Source organism: Mixophyes fleayi, chromosome 6 (genome assembly GCF_038048845.1).
Source record: "Mixophyes fleayi isolate aMixFle1 chromosome 6, aMixFle1.hap1, whole genome shotgun sequence".
NCBI lineage: Eukaryota > Metazoa > Chordata > Amphibia > Anura > Limnodynastidae > Mixophyes > Mixophyes fleayi.
Genome location: NC_134407.1, coordinates 213,050,144 through 213,077,407, shown reverse-complemented (window position 1 = coordinate 213,077,407; position 27,264 = coordinate 213,050,144). Strand labels below are relative to the sequence as shown.

Sequence of the window (27,264 nt, the reverse complement as noted above, 5' to 3'; positions counted from 1 at the left end):
TTTGAGCCCTCAACTCGTAAATTTAGCCTTTACTACTCCTCCCACGAGGGGAAGATGGGATGATGGAAGTTAACTGACTTCACTATTCTAATTTTTTTGTTAAATAATGTCAGCATACCAAATTTCAGGTCAATTGGATGAGTCCTTTCTGAGAAAATAGTTTTTTCCACACACACACACGCCGCTAGGCTTTTATTTTTATATATTAGATAATGCTAAGAATTTAGTAGGTCAGTGTATAACTCCGCCCAGCAGATGGCGCTGCAGCTTGTTTTCTTTTTTCCACACACAGACTAACACACGCCGCTAGGCTTTTATATTATAGATATTTTTTAATTATTAGCGCATTGCAAATGTACTGGGTTTTTTTGTACTGTGTATTAGAAATGTACTGATCTCTGATGCAATAGGCATTTGAGGAAATCTGTTGTGCAACTTCGAGAGGAAATCCTCAAATAAGTTACTTAGGCTTTTTGATGTGTAAGTGTCCGTTACCTTTCTGTCTTGTGTGTAAGAACCTGTCTCAACAATGTAAATGGCATGCGATTTGGGAAATCATTAGTGTAAATTTTGTTAAGAGTATAAAATTGCGTTAACTCCCAAGTGTAGACGATTTTACATCCTGAGATCTAATGTAATATTTCAGACGTTGTGGTGCCACTAGCTTATATGTAAAAAGGTGTTAAACCCCACCAGGTTTGTTTATGTGCAGGCTGCATGAAGCAGCCAGGATTGATTAAAGGGGCACGAGGCTGGATTACCTCTTGCAAGGGTATGTGTGCAAAACTGTATAAAAAGAGCTGTTTGACCATGTAATGTATCATCATTTCATCTGTTACTCTTGAAAGATCGCTAGTACCACAAACCGGCACGTAACTGCATGAGCTATTAAAACATCATTGCTTCAAGATCCTGCTTTGATGACTACTTACCCTGCTGTAATTTCTCTGACCTGCAGATTAGACCAAATCGAATCCATTATCTGGCTATTCTGAGGTTGGAACCCAGCGTCTAGTAGCAACTGTCTGCCCGCTACCCTGGCAAGTGTGATAGGCTGTGAAAACCATCCACAGCAATCCTGATCTGAAGGCAAGTGGTCAGGGGTACCAGCCCAGGTGTACCAGCAATGGAGTACACTAGCTGCAAGTTACCCACAAGGATGCGGTTCTAGGTTCCGCTAAGGAGCCTAGTGGTGGCAGTAGCAAAAGCCCCTCCTACTGCTGTTAGAGAGCGGATTTGGGAGAAAGAAAGGGGGCGGTGGCAAGGCAAGCCCAGCTGGTCCCCTGCAACTCATGGACAGAGTGGCATAGGAAGTCCATCCTGTCACAACCAGGACCAGATTAATATTGGAGCTATAGTTCCAGGTCTCCACACTCTAATAGGCCCATTAAGATAAGTGTCTAATATATTTTTATATTACACAGTGTTTTACAGTTGAAGCATTCAAACATCTTGGCCGGGACGGGAGAGCCTCTCTAGGGCAGACCCCATAGGTATGAGTCATAACATATGCATCTGCTAACAGGTCGGCTTCACTTTCATTGAAGTGAATGATCAACCCTGATGATGGAGGACATGATCATGGTATGTTGGTGACACACTACTTTACACAAACTTTCCTGCCGCTATACAGATTGGGAAACGAAACACCATGAACATACCAGGCTGAGGGCGGAAGCCTACCACTGCAACCATCTCATCACGATTAGCTGTAGGCTTAATGCCTACAAATGTCTCGGTAGCGCTGAAGAGCGACTTCACACTAAAAACAAGTCTGTTTTAGGACCTACTGAACTGCCATCTCTTGTTAACTGCTGGAGCACAACGGCTTATTGGTTAGCACTTCTGCCTCACAGCACTGGGGTCATAAGTTCAATTCCCGACCATGGCCTTATCTGTGAGGAGTTTGTATGTTCTCCCCGTGTTTGCGTAGGTTTCCTCTGGGTGCTCCAGTGTCCTCCCACATTCCAAAAACATACTGGTAGGTTAAATGGCTGCTATCAAATTTACCCTACTCTGTCTGTGTATGTTAGGGAATTTAGACTGTTAGCTCCAATGGGGCAATGACTGATGTAAATTCTCTGTACAGCGCTGCGGAATTAGTGGCGCCCAGGGCCGGACTAGGACTAAAAATGTACCCTTAAAGTTCATAGGCCCACCTGTTTCAGCAGGAAAGAAACTGTGCGCTGCCGCATAGGGCGCGACCACATTGTGTTGTGGGGGTGGCCAACATGGGGCATTGATACATACATTATAATAAAACATTACATTTATCACACCCTCCCAGCCACATCACACCATCCCCCAGGCACATTATAACACCCCCAGCCCACTGTACTTATCTATGCTTCTGGTGCTGCTCACATTCATAAGGGTGGGAACTTCCGGTAGAGTGAGCAGGGAAGCTCTTTGTCTCACGAGATTACCAAATCTTGTGGTACTTAGAGATCATTGAATTACTTTCCAGACTGTGTCCTGTCTGGGAACTGGGAGCAGCTATCAGTTCCCTTCCCCTAACCAGAGGTGGATGAAGGCTCAGGGGGCCCAGGGTATTTAAGACAGCAGGGCCCCTATTATGTAACATGGTTATCATTTTAGACAAATACACAGGCACTACTGTTAGATGCACACAGCTCTGCCTTCACTAGCAGTGCGTTGTGAAACGGGACATACCTCCCAACTGTCCTTGCAGTCAAACCAAATCCTGACTAAGAGACAGTCACCCAAATTCAGGACTGTCCCACCAGATTCAAGGCAATTGGCAGACTGTCCTGCTCTCTCCTACCTGTTCTTGGTCACTTTCACCACTTGTAGCAGCTGGTTTCTTTAGGTCAGTTCCTTCTTGTCTTGATCCTGGAATATTGGATGCCCTATTTTGAAAAGAAAAATGGGTACATGAGATTTAGAAAACTCCAACCAGCCCCGCTGTTCAAACAATAGCACTCACATTTTATAATTTGGCCTCCCTCCAGTCCCCACAATAATAATATTCACATTTAATAAGTAGACCTATTTCCCTCCAACTAGCCCCAACATTAAATTAACAAAATACCCATTTACTCAAAACATATTTCCCTCCCTCCAAACAGTCCCAGCAAAAAATTAAATAGCATTAAAGTTTAATAAATATAGCCATTTTCCACAACCATCCCCAGTAATAAATAATTCATATTCACATTAAATAGACCTCCTCCCCAAAATCAGCCCCATATTCAATTGATAGCCCTAAACCACTCCACTATTAAATAGCCTACCTCCCACACTATATTAAGATCCTCCCTTCCCTCACATATTATATTAAAATACTGCGCGCACACTATAGGAACATGGACCCACACACACACAAACTGACACACACACAAACAGACTGACTGACTGAGGCACAGACAGAGACACACACTTACCTTGTTACCCCCCCCTGCACGCTGCTTGGCAGACAGAGTTTCAGTGATGTGCTGCCAATGCCAGTATTCACATGGGACGCGCACCAGGTGACAGGTGCCGTCCCATGTGATTAAGATCAAATGGCCGCACATCACTGAAAGTCTGTCCGACGAGCGCCGCTGCTGCTCGGGCGGGCACGGTTTCCCGCTGGATCGGCCCAACTTGCCATCGGCCCTTCTGGCATTTGCCAGAAGTGCCAGATGGCCAGTCCGGCCCTGGTGGCGCTATATAAATAAATGATGATGATGTTGATCTCAACAGACATCTCTTCAGCTACCCAGTGAGCTCAATTGTGATTTGGCTGCTGGATCATGTGCACCCAGCTATCAGCATTCTGGACCCTACTATTAACCCCATCCAGAGTGTGGTAAAGAATCCTTTACCTCCTCCATTGCCCTGTACAAATTCGATCATTTATTCCTTCCCACTCTCATTTCCTACCCTAGCTAATAATAATAGAAATGTTGATGGCTCACAGACTGACTTTATGGCTCTTTGGGTTCTGCAAGGATGCACTGAGGACTCATTGGCAGGCAGAAATGGGAGGAGTCAAAAGCAGTCTGGACAAATCACACTTTCCCTAAACTGACTAGTTTCAAACATAACACTCTCACCCCCCCCGTCCTAAAACCTACATTATTCCCAGAATTATACTCAAAACTGAAGATGGCATTAATTTCTTTTGAGTAGAAAACTTCCAAAGAGAGAAAACTACTTTAAAAAAATGTGTACTGTACTTTTTTTGTGGGTGTAGTTTCACAGGGAAACATAATACAGTAAGTTACATAACTTTTTAGATTTTGCAGAAGACAATTGGCAAGCAAATGTGTAGTAGAGATAAAGAATCATCAATTTGAAACAGGGTTTTAAAATTTGGGTGAGGGTGGGTCTAGAGTTGGTGGGGCAGGGGGGGATGGGGAGTGATAGGAGAGTATGAAGGGGGGGGGCGTCTTAATCAGGCGTTCCCAGGGACTGGAGAGTGGTGTGTGTGTGTAACCAGGGAGTCCACACCCCCTGATACTTGCGTACAGTATTGTTCAGAAGAGCAGTAATGTATTCGGTGGATTTAATAAACCTTTGTAAAATTACTTTACATGTTTTAAAGCCATTTTAATATTATTGTTAAATAATTTGACATAGAAACATAGAATTTGACGGCAGATAGGAACCGCTTGGCCAATCTAGCCTGCCCATTTTGTAACCTATAGACCCCTCATACCACAAACCCTATTTGATCCTTTATTCATGACAGAGATTTTCTCAAAATATCAAAACTCAAGAAAGAAGTTTTAAAAAAAGATGACACGTACTCACCTTTTATAGAGCTGATGTAATCCTTCATCCAAAAAAAATCTTTACAACTTTTTTACTCCATTTATTTTTTCAAGCCATTTTCATAGAATACAAAGATAGATTTTCTGCTTCAGTTCAGTGAATATTTTTACTTTACAACAATAAATACTATAAATATGACAATTAAAATAGAACAGGATCCTATGTATAAGGAGCGTTGCATGTTTTATTATGATTAGGAAGAATAAACAGGATAGAATTAAATCTCGTCATGACTGTGAGGCTCTGCAATACCATCTACAGACAACAGGTGGCAGTGCACTGATAACTGCAGCATCATCACCTTACACAACAAAGCATACTGGATGATGCAGCACAGTTCTAGAACACTGACTGCACACTCAGCACTTCTGCTGAACGTCAAGACAGACTGGACCAAGAGACCTCGCCTGTATGTAGGCTTTATAAAGCCATTACTCCTGTTATGGATTTATGTTTCATTGTTAGAGCTTCAAAAAGCCTTGTTTGTTTTATCTCTCCATCATCTTCAGCTTCAATAGTCACATTTCTACCTTCTCTAACCCATCAAATTCAGCTTCATTCTTCATGACTCTACCTTTTCCAACACATTGACTTCAGCTTGGTCCTTCATGCCCTGTCCTCTGAAGATCTTGCTTTTTTTCACCTTCCTAGAATGGCTGATCAGACTAGGTTCTCTACAAATTACAAAAATTAAAGACCTTCTTGAAACCAGTAATGCCCAGTTAGATTAAATCCCCTCTGGTGGTGTCACACATCCCATGCTGATAGGACACAATTCTTTTGTATTGTGAGAGGACCATCACATCTCGATAAGACTAGCAGCCAACGTTTTGTAGAAATGAAAGGAATTATGAGTAAGAGAAGACAAACAACAGCACCTTGCCGGAATGGTGATCTCTTTAAGCTGACTTACCTACACTATCACAGAAAGTAGGTACAGTTCTACAACAAGAATATTTTACACATTCATCCATGAATTTGTACATCAGATAAAAACTTATTTTTCTGAAAGAGTAAACATTGACTTATAAGCAGAATTAGGGGAGATAAAATAACATTTGAAATGTTACTTATCTGTGCTCTGTTGATCCAGCAGGTACTCAGATGTGTCTAATGATGCTGAACAAGAATATCTCTCTCCTATTCATTGAGTTTTGTTATGTTACCAAAGCCCCTCCTACTGAACTCCCTTTACATGAGAGGTTTACAGGGGAGGGGCTTTGACAACTCGGAACAAAGACATATTTCATTGGTCTTAGTTATACACCACAGACTGATGTTTCAAAAAAGATATACATAGCATCGCCCTCCTTACTCAGGTGAGAGGAATAGAGAGACACACAACACAGGCATATTGGAACTCCACCCAGTGCTCCAGGAACAGCCAAAATTAGGACAGTACTTATTCCATAAAGTTGTGTACTGATTACAGACACTGTGACCTATTCGTCACTCAACAGTAATTTATCCGTCATTAACGCCTTGAACGCTGTTCTCTGTGTCCTTCTACACTGTTTAATTGAACTCCACACGGCAAAGCTGATTTTCCTTCTCCATGAGTGGAGATTATCTCGCAACATGGATATTATCAAGGAAAATAACAAAAGCACTAAAAAAAAATAGTACAAAAGGACCCCAGCTCATACCTTTCTATCACTATTAAGAACTGGGAAAAGAGGTCACTGATGAGTATGTGTAAGTTTGTTTAATGAGATTTCTTCTTATGATAAGTCACTTCCCACTTATATACAAATAACTTTTCAACTGTGCAAATGTGTGTGAATTGTGTAATGTTTAACAAGATGTGGTTTCTGTCTGAAACATTTACCACAATCAGTGCATGAAAATGGCTTCTCGCCTGTGTGAATTCTCTGATGTCTTACTAGAACCGATTTCTGTCTAAAATGTTTCCCACATTCAGAACATGAAAATGGCTTCTCACCTGTGTGAATTCTCTGATGTGTAACAAGAACTGACTTATCTGTAAAACAATTTCCACATTCAGAACATGAAAATAGTTTGTCGCATGTGTGAATTCTCTTATGGGCAGCAAGAACTAATCTATCCGTAAAACATCTCCCGCACTCGGTACACAGAAATGTCTTCTCACCTGTGTGAACTCTTTGATGTTCAACAAGATTTACTTGCCTTGTAAAACATTTCCCACATTCAGAACATAAAAATGGTTTCTCACCTTTGTGAGCCCTTTGGTGTTCAACAAAATTTGCTTTCCTTGTAAAACATTTCCCACATTCAGAACAGGAAAATGGTTTTTCACCTGTGTGACTTCTCCGATGATAAAAAAGCACGGATTTGTGTGTAAAACATTTCCCACACTCAGAACATGAAAATGGCTTCTCACCTGTGTGAATTTTCTGATGTTTAAAAAGATCTGATTTTTGGGTAAAAGATTTCCCACATTCAGAACACGGAAATGGTTTCTCACCTGTGTGAATTCTTCCATGTTTAAAAAGATCTGATTTCTGTGTAAAACATTTCCCACATTCGGAACATGGATATGGCTTCTCACCTGTGTGAAATTTTTGATGTGTTACAAGAGCCGATTTCTGTGTAAAACATTTCCCACACTCGGAACATGGAAATGGCTTCTCACCTGTGTGAATTTTCTGATGTGTAATAAGAGCTGATTTGTGTGTAAAACATTTTTCACATTCAGAACATGGAAATGGCTTCTCACCTGTGTGAGTTGGCTGATAATTAATAAGAGTTGTATCCTCTGCAAACCATACCCCACTTATAGAACAAGGAAATATTGTATCACCTCTAAGAGCTGTACTATGTGTTACAATATCTGCATTATCAGGAGAACATTCCTCACGTGTAGAGGGATCAGATATATTTGCACTGTGATATACTGGAGCTACATATGGGGATATGGGGTCTTCTTCTGGAGAATATTCTGTGATGTCATTATCTTCTATTTTACACTTTGGAGACAAAATCAGACGTTCCTCAAAGGTATCCCTGCAGTTGTGTCCATCTGCGGGAAATACAATAGATGAATGTTAATATGAATGTTTCCCAAATACCAGTTTATTTTTCCATTTAACTCTATACTGAATTGCTCCCAAATTAACATCCAACAGTAAATTTGCACTTGAAATGTATAGCAGAATTGGGTATTTCTCTCGGACTGTATGAAATCTGCTAAATTTTATGTAATAAAATGATGTATTTATATATAAGCTCATAAGTGTTTAAAATGATTGTACACGAATAACTTGATTTTTCATAATGATCTATTACAGAGGTAAAGTGTATACAAGAATAATCACTACAATGTAATGATAACATTACTGAATAATACAGAAAAGTCTCTGGCTTTTCATGTTCCAGTAGGCAGTAAAAACAAGAATGTTCTGGGAAAACCAGGAGGTAAAGGAGAAAGGAAAGAAACAAAAGGGGGACATAAGGAGCAGCCAGATCTCCGTCCACCATCCTCTTTCTTGTAAGGTATTATCTTGGCTCAACAATTATGGAGACTTGGACTCCTCGGTGAGGGGACCACGGGTGACAGCCCTTCATCATCATCATCAGCTATTTATATAGCGCTACTAATTCCGCAGCGCTGTACAGAGAACTCATTCATATCAGTCCCTGCCCCATTGGAGTTTACAGTCTAAATTCCCTAATACAGACACACACAGACAGACAGACTAGGGTCAATTTTGATAGCAGCCAATTAACCTACCAGTATGTTTTTGTAGTGTGGGAGGAAACCGGAGCACCCGGAGGAAACCCACGCAAACACGGAGAGAACATACAAACTCCACACAGATAAGGCCATGGTCAGGAATCGAACTCAGGACCCCAGTGCTGTGTGGCAGAAGTGCTAACTACTAGGCCACCGTGCTGCCTAATCAACAGAGTCAGCCCAAGAGGCTGCTGACTACAGACGATACCCTGGACAGAATGACAAGACAAGCCACAACTCAGGGATTAGCCATAAGTGATCTGAAATCAAGAAAAGCCTGAGCTTTGGGCAGGTGAATATAAAGTGTAGTCAGGAGGAGCAGCCTATCGAAAGCCAGAGATACAGAACATTAAGGTCTCTTCCCCAGTAATAACACCTGGTGCTCAAACAAGGACTGTGTGTGACTGAGGGGTTTATATAATCAGACAACGCCCATGATTGGCCACAGTACCACATGTTAAACAATGAAGAAATGTGGAACTATCTGGGTAGAAGATGGTACCAGCCTCTTCCCCTTATTACTGATGGAGGCCTTGTGTATCAATAAGAACATCTCAGACCATTGTTTATATGAAAAAGTCTCCCAGTAAACGTGTTACAACTTTCTAACACAATCCGACAATGTTCCCTACATTGTACAAATCTTCAACCTTCAAAAAACGTTCAGTATTTTTAGGTAGAACATGAGCAAAAGCAACTGAATTATTAAGTTAGACTCTGATGTTTCCTATAGCTGTTTGTATACTGATTTGTTGTTTCGAGAGATGCTGAATTTAGAGTGTCCCAACTCTAGTAATTATGGGTTCCCCAAAATCCCTGAGGAAGGCTCCAAGTACGGAGCTGAAACGCGTTGGAAATTTACTAAACAATAGCACTGACACTGATTTGGCCGTTCGGAGAACACAGACAGAATGGCACATTGCGATCCACCTAGGTGCGATCCACCTAGTCTCGCAGGCGACTGCTGGAAGTAGTGAAGCTGCAATACATTGGGAGTTATCTATGCACACACCAGCAGCAGCCACAGCGACCCCAGTGTGAGAAGGGACACAAAAGAAAGGAGCAATCGGAGCCAACCAACAACAGTCTGGTCCGCCAACATCTTAAGGTAAAACACCTACCTTCATCCCCTGATGCAATAACGCCAAGTCTGACATGTGGCGAGTCCATCCATTGGAGTTTTATACAATTCGTTATATAATGCACACATCATTGACTCACAAGGTGGTTCATAACCACATTGAATTTAGGAGTGTAGCTCATTGGACTTGTGCATTCTGAAATTACAATTGATCTTGGAGACATAATTGTGAACTTGATAGCACTTAATTGTTCGTCATTAGTGGACTGAGACTGCTGGACCATACATCACAGATCCTTAGTGAGACGCACCAATACGGTACTTGATTGTTTTCAATGTGAAGACCACCTGGTCTGGACCATACGTGAATAAATAACATTACTAACAATTGACTATACATATCTGATATAATATTACAATATTAGAGTCTTAGTTCAATCAATTTCCCTAAGTAAGCCCACATTACTGGTGTAGCACTGAATACACAGACATTCTCCTCCAAGTCCTATGGATTAGCAGTAGACAATGCCATGGCCAATAAGAAGCCTCCACTCCTGGGGGACTCAGAAGAAGTCGCCAATGTTCTCTTCAGAAGGATCGCGTTTCTGTAGGTTGATGGATCCCTGCACTAGCTCTGGCCATAATCAGACTAACTCTGTAACCGCGCTGTTGTACCAGGATAGGTGTATTAACTCAACCTGTGTCCTCACAATGACATGATGTGAGGAGGAGAGCAGAAGTCTATAGGGAATGATGGCTCCTGACTCCCCCACTGGGAAGATATTTTCTCTTCATTCATATAAGAGATTGTTGTAGTGACTGAGCAAGGAGATTATGATTATGTTCTGTATTTAGTGTGTATTACTCACCTGTGCTGATATCTGTAGGGATTTCCTCCTCCTTACACTGCTGATCACCCCTCACATACGTCTCTTCTTCTCCCTCTATATCTTCCACTTTAATACAAATCAGATCTTCATCCTGAATAGCCCACAAGAAAATGCAATTAAGACTGTTCAATAATGTCCAATTTAATTGATTGATAGTAGACAAAGAATATCAGTGTATTATATCCACACAGCTTCTCTACATGTCATATAGTGTAGAGTCACTTTAGTATTTACTGAAACTCTGAATTCCACCTACCTGTAGGATATTAAGATTTTCATCTGTATGATCCTGTAAGTAAAGAGGAAGGTGGCAATTTTCTGGAGTAATTACATTATTGGATCCATCTGTAAGACAACAAAACACAAAATTGCTTATTTACTGTCATTACATTTAGGAACACAATTTGCACTGATTGAAAGTGGCTAATCTGCAATTACCTTGCATCTGTCTAGTGAAAGTACTTGATTGGTTGTTATGTTTCAGTGCAAGTTATTCACCAAAATGCAAATTTAGAGTGTGAATACATTGTTTATTTGTGAATGTCAGATGATGGGTACATCTAGGTGGTTCTGAAAACTGCTCTCTCCTTTACAATAAATTAAAGTTTCCTCTTACCCAGTGATGTGAGGGGCTGGTGATTCTCCATCATCACGTCCTTGTACAGACCCTTGTGTCCTTCTAAATACTCCCACTCCTCCATGGAGAAATAGACAGTGACATCCTCACACCTTATAGGAACCTGACACACACAATGATACAGTCATCACCCAGACACATCCCCTGGTGTTACTGTATAATGTCCCATTCCCAGCAGTCACCTCTCCAGTCAGCAGCTGAATGATCTTGTTGGTGAGTTCTAAAATCCTCTGGTCATTGTTTCTCTCATGTATCAGTGAGTGAGGTGGAGGCTCCGTGATAGGGCTCTGGGTCCTGCTCAATCCTCCTGACACACGGGGACGGCTACTGGGTGTGACACACTTGCCAGATTTATGCACTACTGTGTAATCCTGTGTATTGAGAGAGGCATCAATAAAAGTTAAATAAAAACTCCACCTATGTGGAGGTGTGTTTTTAGGGGCTAAATATCATCAGCAGCTACTTATATAGCGCCACTAATTCCACAGCGCTGTACACAGAACACACTCACATCAGTCCCTGCTCCATTGGAGCTTACAGTGTAAATTCCCTAACACAGAGAGAGAGACTAGGGTCAATCCGATAGCAGCCAATTAACCCTCGAGTACGTTTTTGGAGTGTGGGAAGAAACTGGAGCACCCGGAGGAAACCCACGTATACAGGGAGAACATAAAAACTACACACAGATAAGGCCGTAGTCGGGAATCAAACTCATGACCCCAGCGCTGTGAGGCCCAAAATATAGAAAATCGAGAAGAAGGATAATTTTTACAAATGTAATTTGCTATATATCCTATCTAGTAACCTTGCAATAGAGCAAACACTGGACATCCCAAAATCCTATGAATGCATCAGTGATAGAAATGAGAGTATACTGAGTATAAAGCAATATAGCCCAGCTTATGTGGGGAAATTGGGACTGATACATTTATCACATTTATACATTTAAGACATTCCCTTCCACATAAGCAGCTGGTACCGGTTATTCCCTGCCCGGCATTAATAACATGCTCTACCAGACACTATTATAGTATATAGTTATTATATGCCCATTGGCATCAATATTCAATATGAATAAATTGTCCAATACTAACATCTAGATCAGTGGTCAGGGAACAGGGGTAAATTACCCCAAATGGGGTAAAAATTAAATTCCTGGGAGTAATGCTGCCGATTCACATGCTGTCAGTTGGATTGTAGACCCCTTTAAATGTGAAATTGCTGTTGTACCAGAAGAGCCTCAAAGGTTGGCAGAGGTACTTCTTGAGCTTCGATGCAATAATGAAGCACATATTGCATTTGAAAACAAAGCAGATCTGTCATATTTTTGGATGTCAACAGCTGCAAAGGCATCAAAATCGCACATGAGGAGGCAGTCAAAAATTTGCTGCCTTTTGCAACAACCTACCTTTGCAAACAAGGATTTTCCACTCTAACGAACATAAAAACAAAGCAGAGAAATTGAGTGGACGCTTAAGACTGTATCCAAATAGCTCTGACATCAAAATGCCCCAATATTGATGCTCTTGTATCAAAAATGAAGCAACATCATTTCTCCAAAACCTGAAGTTTTGAAGTTGAAGCTTTCAAAGAAATTTTGAATAGATTCAATAAAATTTTGAATTCCAATAATTAATAATATATGATTTCCTTCCTTTCAAATGAAGGGGGTAACGTCGGCGTATCTAAATATATTTGGGGGTAAAAGGTAAAAAAGTTCCCTGACCCCTGATCTAGATTATATAATATATCTCTTATGTGGCCCAAACACAACACGTATAACTACATCACCATACATCCAGCATTAATGTATGCCTGAGAACAGTTTATAAAATGTTGACAATAACAAATACTAATATCACTATAACACTCCCAGAATCCCTCACCTCTCCAGTCAGCAGGTAGATGATCTCCAGGGTGAGATGTAATATCCTCTCAGTCATGTGACTCCTGTCCTTGTCCATCCTCAGTGAATCAGGGATTTATACAGGACGGGTTGAACGTGACTTTTAGTAAAGACTCTCAACTGTTTAGGAACAAATATAATTATCATCATAAACACCACAGAAAATACATGGAACACTGAGTGACCATTAAGTCTCCTCTTCTCCCTGAGACCTGGTCAGTGTTTCTCAGAAGTTCCTCTGATGATCCGGCTTCATAAGATCAGTCACATAATGCTGTATTGCTGACTGTTACACCAATGGATCTTTTGTGGTCACAAGTCTTGGTCCTACCACACACCTATTTGTTACAATTAGCTCTACCTCAAGTCTGTTGCAAATGTCTTAAGATGGAGATATTTCTTGGAGAACATATTCTGGTTTTAATTTTATTTCAGACATTCATAAAGAATTTTGGTGCCCTCAGTTATAGGAAATGTAAATATATCCTGTCCACTGATTTCCCATACAGAAGGGCTAGCACAGTGGTGCAGTGTTTAGCACAGACACTTCAATTTATAAGCAGTACAGGGACCATGGCCTCAATTCATAAGCAGTACGGGGACCCTGTACCCTTAATGGAAGATACCACACATCAGATACACACTGATAACTATACAGAAGTCACAATGACATTACACACTGATCACACATCTGATACACACAGATCACTATACACAGGTCACACTGGTAACACACCTGATAATTACCTCTTATATTCAGGTATTGATGGGATCTCTATCAGTAAATGTAAAGTCCCTCTAGATCGTTGTTCTCCTAGTCTCTCACATGAACACTAGAGCTACTGAAATTAAATGATTAAACCTGCCTGTATGTTGGACATTTTTCTGAAGACCAACTTAGCAGAGAAACAAGCAGTGTCCTACAGCAAAATGGTGCCTACACTGAAGACAATTTTCAATCATAATTCGTCTCCCACAGAGATCTAATCTAAACCATGAATGTCAAATCTTTATCTATACGTTACGATTGGTTCACAAAAGCCATTTTATGTAGGACATGGTCTTCAACAAAATGGCCGCCGCACTGGTCTATGATGGACATAAATGTGTAATGGTCTGTGTACAATGTTGTGGAAGACCTACATTACCCATGATCCTCTGCTCCTGACGTATGATGATGTTACTGCCGCACTGTGTGTACAGGACATGTGAGCAGCGGGTTCTGCCTGTTATGTACATTACCTCAGTGTCCTTATATTATCTCTTTACACCCTGACAGATCCCACAGTACAACTTCCTGTCTGTATCATATAGTTCTCAGTGTCCTCTTCTATCCTCATTGTTTTATCATTTATTATGTGTTATAGTGGAATGTGTAACATACAGATGTAATGTTCTCTGTATCAGTCTTACTGTGATCACTGCCCGGCCACTACCAGAGGGACAGCCGCCATGTTATCTGTGTGCCCCGGCCACTACCAGAGGGACAGCCGCCATGTTATCTGTGTGCCCCGGCCACTACCAGAGGGACAGCCGCCATGTTATCTGTGTGCCCCGGCCACTACCAGAGGGACAGCCGCCATGTTATCTGTGTGCCCCGGTCACTACCAGAAGGACAGACGCCATGTTATCTGTGTGCCCCGGTCACTACCAGAGGGACAGCCGCCATGTTATCTGTGTGCCCCGGCCACTACCAGAGGGACAGCCGCCATGTTATCTGTGTGCCCCGGCCACTACCAGAGGGACAGCCGCCGTGTTATCTGTGTGCCCCGGCCACTACCAGAGGGACAGCCGCCATGTTATCTGTGTGCCCCGGCCACTACCAGAGGGACAGCCGCCATGTTATCTGTGTGCCCCGGCCACTACCAGAGGGACAGCCGCCATGTTATCTGTGTGCCCCGGCCACTACCAGAGGGACAGCCGCCATGTTATCTGTGTGCCCCGGCCACTACCAGAGGGACAGCCGCCATGTTATCTGTGTGCCCCGGCCACTACCAGAGGGACAGCCGCCATCTCATCTGTGTGCCCCGGCCTCTACCAGAGGGACAGCCGCCATGTTATCTGTGTGCCCCGGCCACTACCAGAGGGACAGCCGCCATGTTATCTGTGTGCCCTGGCCACTACCAGAGGGACAGCCGCCATGTTATCTGTGTGCCCCGGCCACTACCAGAGGGACAGCCGCCATGTTATCTGTGTGCCCCGGGCCACTACCAGAGGGACAGCCGCCATGTTATCTCTGTGCCCCGGCCACTACCAGAGGGACAGCCGCCATGTTATCTGTTTGGGACACATGTACTATATGTTTTACCTCTGAGGCGTATCTTAAGCAAACGCCACATCCTCGCCGGAGGGCCGGCAGACTTTAGCCCCAATGAGACTCGGCTCAGCAGCCTATTAGAAACATTTTAAAGGGGAACAAAATGCAGGTGGCTAAGTGACCCAGCCCAAGGTAGCCCACCATGGGATGGCCCGAGGGGCATATGCCAGCCGGCCCCTGCACATTATGCCCACCTCCTACTGAAGGGGCTAGAGGGGGGCCCCGAAGATGTTAATTGCTGCAATCAATTGGTAGCATGCACATGGGCACAAGTGCATGCTGCCACTTGTAGTGCCACAAGTATGTACATTAAATGGTATCCCCATCTGGAAATATTAAGTGTTGCCACATTAGAAAAAAAAATATTATTGCCCCACTGGTAATGAAATAGTAAGCCACTATACCAGTGGTTCCCAAACTTTTGCAGTTCGCGGCACCCTTAGAGTCTCCAAATTTTTTCAAGGCACCCCTCCAAAATAATTATTGAGCAGTCCTGTTTTACAAGTAGTTGGGTCAAAAAATTGTAATAAGTATTTAGGTCAGGACAGAAATACTTATTTAGTTGTATGAAAAAATGCCCCCTCTGCATCCAGACACACTGCCCTCTCTCACACTGCCCTCTCTGCCCTCTGTCACGCTGTCCCCACTCCTCTGCCCTCTGTCACGCTGTCCCCCTCCTCTGCACTCTGTCCCCCTCCTCTGCACTCTGTCCCCCTCCTCTGCCCTCTCTCACGCTGTCACCTCCTCTGCCCTCTGTCACGCTGTCCCCCTCCTCTGCCCTCTGTCACGCTGTCCCCCTCCTCTGCCCTCTCACACACTGTCCCCTCCTCTGCCCTCTCACACGCTGTCCCCTCCTCTGCCCTCTCTCACGCTGTGTCCCCCTTCACTGCCCCTCTCACGCTGTGTCCCCTCCAAAGCCCCTCTCACGCTGTGTCCCCCTCCACTGCCCCTCTCATGCTGTGTCCCCCTCCACTGCCCCTCTCACGCTGTGTCCCCCTCCACTGCCCCTCTCACGCCGTGTCCCCCTCCAAAGCCCCTCTCACGCTGTGTCCCCCTCCACTGCCCCTCTCACCCTGTGTCCCCCTCCACTGCCCCTCTAACGCTGTGTCCCCCTCCACTGCCCCTCTCACGCTGTGTCCCCCTCCACTGCCCCTCTTACGCTGTGTCCCCCTCCACTGCCCCTCTCACGCTGTGTCCCCCTCCAAAGCCCCTCTCACGCTGTGTCCCCCTCCACTGCCCCTCTAACGCTGTGTCCCCCTCCACTGCCCCTCTCACGCTGTGTCCCCCTCCACTGTCCCTCTTACGCTGTGTCCCCCTCCACTGCCCCTCTCACGCTGTGTCCCCTCCACTGCCCCTCTCACGCTGTGTCCCCCTCCACTGCCCCTCTCATGCTGTGTCCCCCTCCACTGCCCCTCTCCTCTGCCTCGCTCTGCCCCTGCTGTCACCCTCCTCTGCCCCGCTGTCACTCTCCTCTGCCCCACTGTCACACTCCTCTGCCTCGCTGTCACCCTCCTCTGCCTCTCCTCTGTCTCGCTGTCACCCTCCTCTGCCTCTCCTCTGCCTCGCTGTCACCCTCCTCTGCCTCTCCTCTGCTTTGCTGTCACCCTCCTCTACCTCGCTGTCACCCTCCTCTGCCTCTCCTCTGCCCCGCTGTTACGACCCCTCTAACTCCTCTGCTGCGGGCCAGCCATATAAAAAAAAAAAGAAAAAACACAGTAACTTACCAATCCGCCGGGCGCCGGGACCCAGCAGCCTCCTCTCTTCCGCAGCAGCTGTCACTGAATATCGACGTCAGTGACAGCTGCTGCGGGAGAGAGGAGTCTGCTGGGTCCCGGCGCCCGGCAGGTTGGTAGGTTACTGTGTTCTTTCTTTTTTTTTTTATATGGCTGGCCCGCGGCACCCCTGAGACAGCGCCGCGGCACCCCTGGGAGCCGCGGCGCACAGTTTGGGAACCGCCGGGTTAGATTATTACAGAAATCGCAGGTGGAGTAATTTTCTGTAGTGTGTACCCAGCTTAACTCTTGTGAAAAGGGATGAATTACAGTTATAAAGATTAAACCATGACATAACTGTGGTGAATACATAAGGGACTGCATTGTAAACACTGCAAATTAATCCATTTATAATTTGTTTGTTTTTTCTGTAAGCTAGGGTCTAATGCAAATGACTTCAAAGCAAAGCTCTGTTCTCACAGGGTTTATGACCTAACTCAATGTGGACCTGCAGACCCAAGAACTACAAGATAACATTGTCACTTTTAGGGGGAACTGAACAGTTTCAAAGACCTCATTGGGTGAGCTATGTCCTGGTACTGGAGTGGTTTTGGCACCTAAAGCGACTTCAGGGAACCTTTCCAACAGGGAGGGTCTTATACAAAAGACACGGACTCTGTGAATATGGCTTGCTATATTTTATATATATATATATATCCTTGCCGAGGACTGCCAGCATACATAGGGAATTCTAGGGTAAGAATTAGTTTTATTTGCTCTCCCCTCCTCACGCCATCTGGTATACTATCCCGCGGTACTTCCACTTACATTTTCAAAGGAGCTATAAACATTTTTGTTGTCAGCCGCCATGTTATCTGTGTGCCCCGGCCACTACCAGAGGGACAGCCGCCATCTCATCTGTGTGCCCCGGCCTCTACCAGAGGGACAGCCGCCATGTTATCTGTGTGCCCCGGCCACTACCAGAGGGACAGCCGCCATGTTATCTGTGTGCCCTGGCCACTACCAGAGGGACAGCCACCATGTTATCTGTGTGCCCCGGCCACTACCAGAGGGACAGCCGCCATGTTATCTGTGTGCCCCGGGCCACTACCAGAGGGACAGCCGCCATGTTATCTCTGTGCCCCGGCCACTACCAGAGGGACAGCCGCCATGTTATCTGTTTGGGACACATGTACTATATGTTTTACCTCTGAGGCGTATCTTAAGCAAACGCCACATCCTCGCCGGAGGGCCGGCAGACTTTAGCCCCAATGAGACTCGGCTCAGCAGCCTATTAGAAACATTTTAAAGGGGAACAAAATGCAGGTGGCTAAGTGACCCAGCCCAAGGTAGCCCACCATGGGATGGCCCGAGGGGCATATGCCAGCCGGCCCCTGCACATTATGCCCACCTCCTACTGAAGGGGCTAGAGGGGGGCCCCGAAGATGTTAATTGCTGCAATCAATTGGTAGCATGCACATGGGCACAAGTGCATGCTGCCACTTGTAGTGCCACAAGTATGTACATTAAATGGTATCCCCATCTGGAAATATTAAGTGTTGCCACATTAGAAAAAAAAATATTATTGCCCCACTGGTAATGAAATAGTAAGCCACTATACCAGTGGTTCCCAAACTTTTGCAGTTCGCGGCACCCTTAGAGTCTCCAAATTTTTTCAAGGCACCCCTCCAAAATAATTATTGAGCAGTCCTGTTTTACAAGTAGTTGGGTCAAAAAATTGTAATAAGTATTTAGGTCAGGACAGAAATACTTATTTAGTTGTATGAAAAAATGCCCCCTCTGCATCCAGACACACTGCCCTCTCTCACACTGCCCTCTCTGCCCTCTGTCACGCTGTCCCCACTCCTCTGCCCTCTGTCACGCTGTCCCCCTCCTCTGCACTCTGTCCCCCTCCTCTGCACTCTGTCCCCCTCCTCTGCCCTCTCTCACGCTGTCACCTCCTCTGCCCTCTGTCACGCTGTCCCCCTCCTCTGCCCTCTGTCACGCTGTCCCCCTCCTCTGCCCTCTCACACACTGTCCCCTCCTCTGCCCTCTCACACGCTGTCCCCTCCTCTGCCCTCTCTCACGCTGTGTCCCCCTTCACTGCCCCTCTCACGCTGTGTCCCCTCCAAAGCCCCTCTCACGCTGTGTCCCCCTCCACTGCCCCTCTCATGCTGTGTCCCCCTCCACTGCCCCTCTCACGCTGTGTCCCCCTCCACTGCCCCTCTCACGCCGTGTCCCCCTCCAAAGCCCCTCTCACGCTGTGTCCCCCTCCACTGCCCCTCTCACCGTGTCCCCCTCCACTGCCCCTCTAACGCTGTGTCCCCCTCCACTGCCCCTCTCACGCTGTGTCCCCCTCCACTGCCCCTCTTACGCTGTGTCCCCCTCCACTGCCCCTCTCACGCTGTGTCCCCCTCCAAAGCCCCTCTCACGCTGTGTCCCCCTCCACTGCCCCTCTCACCCTGTGTCCCCCTCCACTGCCCCTCTAACGCTGTGTCCCCCTCCACTGCCCCTCTCACGCTGTGTCCCCCTCCACTGTCCCTCTTACGCTGTGTCCCCCTCCACTGCCCCTCTCACGCTGTGTCCCCTCCACTGCCCCTCTCACGCTGTGTCCCCCTCCACTGCCCCTCTCACGCTGTGTCCCCCTCCACTGCCCCTCTCCTCTGCCTCGCTCTGCCCCTGCTGTCACCCTCCTCTGCCCCGCTGTCACTCTCCTCTGCCCCACTGTCACACTCCTCTGCCTCGCTGTCACCCTCCTCTGCCTCTCCTCTGTCTCGCTGTCACCCTCCTCTGCCTCTCCTCTGCCTCGCTGTCACCCTCCTCTGCCTCTCCTCTGCTTTGCTGTCACCCTCCTCTACCTCGCTGTCACCCTCCTCTGCCTCTCCTCTGCCCCGCTGTTACGACCCCTCTAACTCCTCTGCTGCGGGCCAGCCATATAAAAAAAAAAAAGAAAAAACACAGTAACTTACCAATCCGCCGGGCGCCGGGACCCAGCAGCCTCCTCTCTTCCGCAGCAGCTGTCACTGAATATCGACGTCAGTGACAGCTGCTGCGGGAGAGAGGAGTCTGCTGGGTCCCGGCGCCCGGCAGGTTGGTAGGTTACTGTGTTCTTTCTTTTTTTTTTTATATGGCTGGCCCGCGGCACCCCTGAGACAGCGCCGCGGCACCCCTGGGAGCCGCGGCGCACAGTTTGGGAACCGCCGGGTTAGATTATTACAGAAATCGCAGGTGGAGTAATTTTCTGTAGTGTGTACCCAGCTTAACTCTTGTGAAAAGGGATGAATTACAGTTATAAAGATTAAACCATGACATAACTGTGGTGAATACATAAGGGACTGCATTGTAAACACTGCAAATTAATCCATTTATAATTTGTTTGTTTTTTCTGTAAGCTAGGGTCTAATGCAAATGACTTCAAAGCAAAGCTCTGTTCTCACAGGGTTTATGACCTAACTCAATGTGGACCTGCAGACCCAAGAACTACAAGATAACATTGTCACTTTTAGGGGGAACTGAACAGTTTCAAAGACCTCATTGGGTGAGCTATGTCCTGGTACTGGAGTGGTTTTGGCACCTAAAGCGACTTCAGGGAACCTTTCCAACAGGGAGGGTCTTATACAAAAGACACGGACTCTGTGAATATGGCTTGCTATATTTTATATATATATATATATCCTTGCCGAGGACTGCCAGCATACATAGGGAATTCTAGGGTAAGAATTAGTTTTATTTGCTCTCCCCTCCTCACGCCATCTGGTATACTATCCCGCGGTACTTCCACTTACATTTTCAAAGGAGCTATAAACATTTTTGTTGTCTTTACATTTTTTATTTTTATTTTATTTTTCATGTTCATTGCGCCCTTTCTGTTTTTTATATGTGTGAATTACCTGATGTCTAATGAGCTGATGCTTCTGTCTAAAGGATTTACCACATTCAGAACAAGGAAATGGTTTGTGATCTGTGCGAGTTACCTGATGCGTGACAAGATATGCCTTCTTTGCAAAACATTTCCCACATTCAGAACAGGAAAATGGCTTCTCAGCTGTGTGAATTAGCTGATGTCTAATAAGATGATGCTTTAGTCTAAAATATTTCCCACACTCAGAGCATGAAAATGGTTTCTCACCTGTGTGAATTCTCTCATGTAGCACAAGATATGATTTTTGAGCATAACATTTCCCACATTTAGAACATGAAAAAGACTTCTCAGCCACAGGAGCTCTAGGATTAACATTAAAACTTACATTCTGGGTAAAACTGTTGCCAATTTTCGGACAGGGACATTTTTTATCATCTCTATGAACTGTATTATATGTAACAATATCTGATGTATCAGGAGAACATTCATCATGATTAGAGGGATCAGATGATATATCTGCACTGTGATGTACTGGATGTATAGTTGGGGCAATAGGGTTCTCATTATCTTCTATTTAATTATTTGGATATATCATTAGATGTTCCTCTGAGGTATTCCTGCTGTTCTGTCCATCTGCTGGGAATAAAATAAATATATGGAAATATGAATGATTTCTCAAGACTGGTTTTATTCTTCAATAAAGTCTATAGTGAAATGCACCCACATTCAGGCCCGGCGCTCCCATTAGGCAAGGTTAGGCACTTGCCTAGGGCGCCGGGCTCTGGAGGGCGCCCTCCAGAATTAAAATTACTCTAAAACTGTGCGGCGACCGCTGACCATACCTGTCACGGCCGCCACACAGCATTCAGATGCACGGGGGAAGGGGGAAGAGGCTATTGCTCACCACCGCCGCCTTTCTGCTCCGTCTCCTCCCCTCCACTCACTAGTGTCAGTGAGTGGAGGGGAGGAGACGGAGCAGAGAGGCGGCGGTGGTGAGGTAAGGAAAGACGGGGGGGGGGGGCTGGGGCGCTGATTTTGAAAAAATGCCTAGGGCGCCATGAAGGCTAGCACCGGCCCTGCCCACATTACTATCCACAGTGAACCTCTATCTTTATACACAACTATATTACCTCTACTATGTTTGTAAATTGCATATTGCTACTTGTATTATGTGACCCTCATTTCTCTGTCACTAGAGGAACAAAGTAACAATATTATGGCTGCCATGGAGTCCTTTCACGAAATAAATTTAACAGGTAAACATACTTTGATTATTTGCTCTTTGAACTCCCTGGCAGCCATAATGAATATGATGTATCCATACAGTAACAATCTAGCGTGGGCTCATTAATCAATGATACCATTTTAAATGCAGGAAATAAATATTTATTGATCTAGAGCAGTGTTGGCTAACCTGTGACACTCCAGGTGTTGTGAAACTACAAGTCCCAGCATACCCTTCCAGCAATAAGCTGCTATATATTGGCAAAGCATGCTGGGACTTGTAGTTTCACAACACCTGGAGTGTCACAGGTTAGCCAACGCTGATCTAGGAGTAAATGTATCAATGTCCGGATTCTTCAACTCCGGCGAGATCTGCGTCTTCAGCGCTTAAATTTAAAGCGGCGCTGCCTTGTAAAGGGAAACTTCCCTTTAAATCACACACACAGATTCATTGTATGTTGTTCGGGTGTGATGACATCATCACACACAAATGGATTCATTGTATGTTGGTCAGGTGTGATGCCCTCATCACACACACACATGGATTCATTGTATGTTGGCCAGGAGTGATGACATCATCACACCTGGCCAGTCTGCAGGTATAATTGTGCATGTGCAATGCTCCCATCTCAATAGAGTGGATTTATTTGTGGTTGTCTGGACCCCCTAATGTCTCCATGTCATCAGCTGTAATGGGTTAAATGGGATTTCTTATACTACCCAAGCACATTTATCTAATTTTCTTATCGGTAAAGCATTGGAAAGCATTTTATAGAATGATTTAGAGGAGACACCTTGGAGGAATAATGAAAGATCTTATACAAGTGACTTCAGTTCTACCTGCAGACAGATCGCCTTTAATTTTGTGCCCATTAGTTGCACAAGAAAACTTGAAAATACAAAAATATATAAATCACTTCTATAATTATCACTATTGTTTCTTTTATACACAGGGGAATAACAGAAATGATGAGAATAGAGACAACAAATATATGAACTAGTAATTAATATCTTATAGGGGTAGAAAGATGAGTGTTTGACTTTTTGTAACACAATTTCCCTTGCAGAGGGCGCGTATCTCCTGTCCTACAGCAATTCATGTAATCTTTCTGAATGTAGATATAAAAGTCTATGGTATGGTGAGGTGGTTGGTAACAGACTCTGGGGCTTCCTGCATTCACCTGGAGGAGGTGTTGGTGCATCAAGCAACGTATAATACAACACAAGTATTACATATACTTCTCCAACCTAGAGACACAAAAACAAAATGATGCTTGTTCACTATGGACTCAGAGAAGGACTTTGATATGTATGTAGATAGTAGGAAGTACAAAATACTTATATATACTGTATATTAGTCAGGTGTTTTTATTTAAGTACATCTAGTACAACCATTCATAGATTCTACATGTGTTCATCCAGGGAAATGCAAAATAAAACTGTGTGTGAGTTTTATCCTCCAAGCTAAGGGATGTTGTATCTGCTACTTATATGGCTGTTCTTGGTCCTTCCTAGCTCAGCCAAGCCCATACTTACATCAGGTTTCCCCCAATTACTTCTCACACATCCCTTTCCTCTAGGACAATCTTAAACTTCTGCATTGTAAGTTGATTGTGGCATCTCAAAAATATTTAAAGTCTACTTTTTGGGGGGAGATAAAGGGATTATGACAAAGCAGACAATGATAGCTTTAGTGACTAACCTATCATAGGACCTATGTTTACATCAGACAAATACTAAGGGGAAATAAAATTTCCTCTATCATGCTCAGGGCATTCAGGGGCGGGGCTTTGACAACCCTAAACATGACTTGTCTTTCTTCAGTAGTTCACGGACAGGAGCTTTAACACCACTAAACTTGCCCCTGTTTGTTAGGAATTAGCCTTTAAAGATAATATTTTTGTAGTGTAATAAATAAAAGTGATGCCGCAAAAAGAAGAATAAAGAACTACAAGATGGTAAAATGCAGCATTTATAAAAATATCAGTTCATACAGCAAATATACATTTTAAAAAGTTAGATCACAACACACATACAGGACCTCCACCGGCTCTTCAGGAACACCCACAAGCAGGACCGTCCTTATTCCTCATTGTGTGTCCTTCTGATGGCGCTGTTGAACAAGAAATGATTCCTGTATTTGGGAGTCTTCGTTTATCAAACAAACCTCTCTGACGAAACTAAGCATCATTTATGGTCTCACACTGCGCTGTCCTCCTTGCTGCATATCAAAGGCTTTTGATGGAGATGAGGTTGTTCATATCCTCCTTCCGTCTTTCATGACATTTGTGTGCTCAAATTCCAAAACAAACTATCCATACTGCAAAGTAATTTTCCTTCCCATCCACCCAATGAGTGGAGGTTATTTTTCAAAATGGATATTAACAAGAAAAAAACAAAAAGACAAGAAAACAGCAACCAGAAGAGTAGTACAAGTGATGCCAGCTCAACCCACTACGGAACAGGCATCAATGGAAAGCCTGTGCCAGGAGAAATACTTTGTGTAATGAGATTTCTTCTTCATTTGTCCTTGATATACAACACTTTCCACTTACAGACACACAAATGACCTTTCAGTGTAAATGTGTATGAATTCTCTGATGTAAATTTAGACTTGATCTTTGAGTATAACATTTCCCACATTCAGAACATGAAAAAGGCCTCTCACCTGTGTGAATTCTCTGATGGAGAATAAGACTTTCTTTCTTTGGAAAACATTTTCTACATTCAGAACAAGAAAAAAGCTTTTCACCTGTGTGAATTCTCTGATGGCTAGTAAGGGCATTTTTACCTATATAACATTTACCACACTCTGAACATGGAAATGGCTTCTCACCTGTGTGAATTTTTTGATGTTCAACAAAATTTATTTTCTGTGTAAAACCTTTTCCGCACTCAGAGCATGAAAATGGCTTCTCACCTGTGTGAATTCTCTGATGGGTGACAAGAGCATATTTACTTGTAAAACTTTTTTCACACTCTGAACATGAAAATGGTTGCTCACCTGTGTGAATTCTCTGATGAAGAATAAGACTTTCTTTCTTTGCAAAACTTTTCCCACATTCAGAACATGAAAATGGCTTCTCACCTGTGTGAGTTCTTTGATGTCTACCAAGATGATGCTTCTGTGTAAAACATTTCCCACATTCAGAACATGAAAATGGCTTTTCACCTGTGTGAATTCTCAGATGGTTAACAAGACCATTTTTATCTGGTAAAAACATCCCACACTCAGGACACGGAAATAGTTTCTCACCTGTGTGCATTCTCTCATGTCTAAAAAGCTGTGATTTCAGTTTAAAACATTTCCCACACTCAGAACATGGAAATGGTGTATGATCTATATGAATTACCTGGTGTACAAGAAGCTGTGATTTCTGTTTAAAACATTTCCCACAATCAGAACATGAAAAAGGCTTCTCGTCCGTGTGAGTTCTCTCATGTCGAACAAGACGTGATTTATGAGCAAAACTTTTCTCACAGGTGGAGCATGAAAATGGCTTCTCAGCCACAAGAGTTCTATGACTAATACTAAAATTTACATTCTGTTTAGGGCCGAGACATTTTTTATCACTTCTATGAACTGTACTATATGTAACAAAACCTGAATAATCAGGAGAACATTCCTCAAGATTAGAAGCATCAGATGATTTATCTGCACTGTGAAGTACTGAATTTAAATCTGGGTTAATGGGGTCTTCTCCAGACGAATGGCGTGCAATGTCAGTATATTCTGTTTCAGTATCTGGAGATACAGGAAGATATCCCTCTGAGGTATTCCTGCTGTTCAGCCCATCTCCTGGGAATAAAACAAATATATAGAAATAAGAATGATTCCTCAAAACTAGTTTATTCTGCAATAAAGGTTATACTGAAATCAGTAAACCATTGTCTACCATAATATTACAGCTGAATACACATGAAAAAATACTGCAACCTCCTGGCTTGCCACAAAGTGTACACTAAAAAATGGTATTTTTATACTTACGTAAAATCCATTTCTCTTCATCCATTGGGGGACACTGAGAACATTGGGGTATAGAGTAGGGACAGGCGAACTAGCACTTTAACTTTTAGCTACTCCCCCTCTATACCCCACCTCCTGTCAGAGCCCAGTCTATGTTTAACCAAGCCCACAGAAAACGGAGATAGAGGAAAAACAAGCAAAGAGAATAAAGTAACAAAACAACATTCTCTTCACAACAAGACATGTCAAACAGAAGGAGAAACCATAGCGTTTAAGGGCGGGCGCCCGGTGTCCTCCAATGGATGAAGAGAAATGTATTTTACGTAAGTATAAAAATCCAATTTTCTCTATCATCCTTAGGGGACACCGGGAACATTGGGGACATCCCAAAGCTGCCTCACGGGAGGGAATGCTCAGAAGAAACAGCACAAAGTACCTTTCTCCCAAAACTTGCATCCCTGGATGCAAATACATAAAATTTGTAAAACTTAGTGAATGTGTGTACAGACAACCACATGGCCACTTTACACAACTGTTCACTGAGGCACAATGACCGGCCGCCCAGGAAGCATTTACAGATCTCGTAGAATGCTCCCGGAGATTATCTGGAACAGGCTCCCCAGCCCCACTATAAGCTTGACGGATAACAGCCGTAATCCACCTAGCAATAGTCACTTTAGAAGCTAGCCAGCCTCTTTTGTGAGCATCATAGAGAATCAATAGATCCTCGGTCTTGCGCAGTTTCTGAGACCTTTTTACATAAACTCGCAAAGCACGAACGACATCAAGATAACAATTAGACTCATCATTATCTGAAGACGAGGAATCAGTCAAAGCAGGAATGACAATGTCCTGATTTAGAAGAAATGTAGACACAACCTTAAGAAGGAAAGAGGGCTTAGTTCGAAGAACTGCCCTGTCTTTATAAAAAACCAGCAGCGGAGACTTGCAAGATAAAGCAGCAAGTTCTGAAACTCTGCGTGCCGAAGAAATGGCCAAAAGAAAAACCGTCTTCCAGGTTAGAAATGTAAAATCCACAAATTCAAATCCCATGGTGGAACTGGAGGAACATATGGAGGTTGTACATGGAGAACACCCTGAATGAAAGTTTGCACATCAGGAATGACAGCAAGTTTTCTCTGAAAGAAGACCGAAAGAGCTGACACCTGACCCT

At 44.1% G+C, this 27,264-nt stretch overlaps 2 protein-coding genes across 2 annotated transcripts in view; one reads left to right on the top strand and one right to left on the bottom strand.

Annotated features, from left to right (window-relative positions):
- The window catches only part of LOC142159906 (uncharacterized), a 543,776-nt gene that overhangs the window by 234,637 nt on the left and 281,875 nt on the right, over positions 1 to 27,264 (top strand). The window lies entirely within an intron of this gene.
- Positions 6,109 to 27,264, bottom strand: part of LOC142160618 (uncharacterized) — a 29,873-nt gene continuing 8,717 nt past the window's right edge. The window contains 9 exon segments of the mRNA XM_075215481.1: positions 6,109 to 7,780; positions 10,445 to 10,556; positions 10,722 to 10,810; positions 11,082 to 11,205; positions 11,285 to 11,473; positions 12,989 to 13,084; positions 20,928 to 21,082; positions 21,167 to 21,364; positions 24,594 to 25,922. Coding sequence (XP_075071582.1) covers positions 6,540 to 7,780; positions 10,445 to 10,556; positions 10,722 to 10,810; positions 11,082 to 11,205; positions 11,285 to 11,473; positions 12,989 to 13,084; positions 20,928 to 21,082; positions 21,167 to 21,364; positions 24,594 to 25,922 — 3,533 coding nt within the window. The 3' untranslated portion in view covers positions 6,109 to 6,539.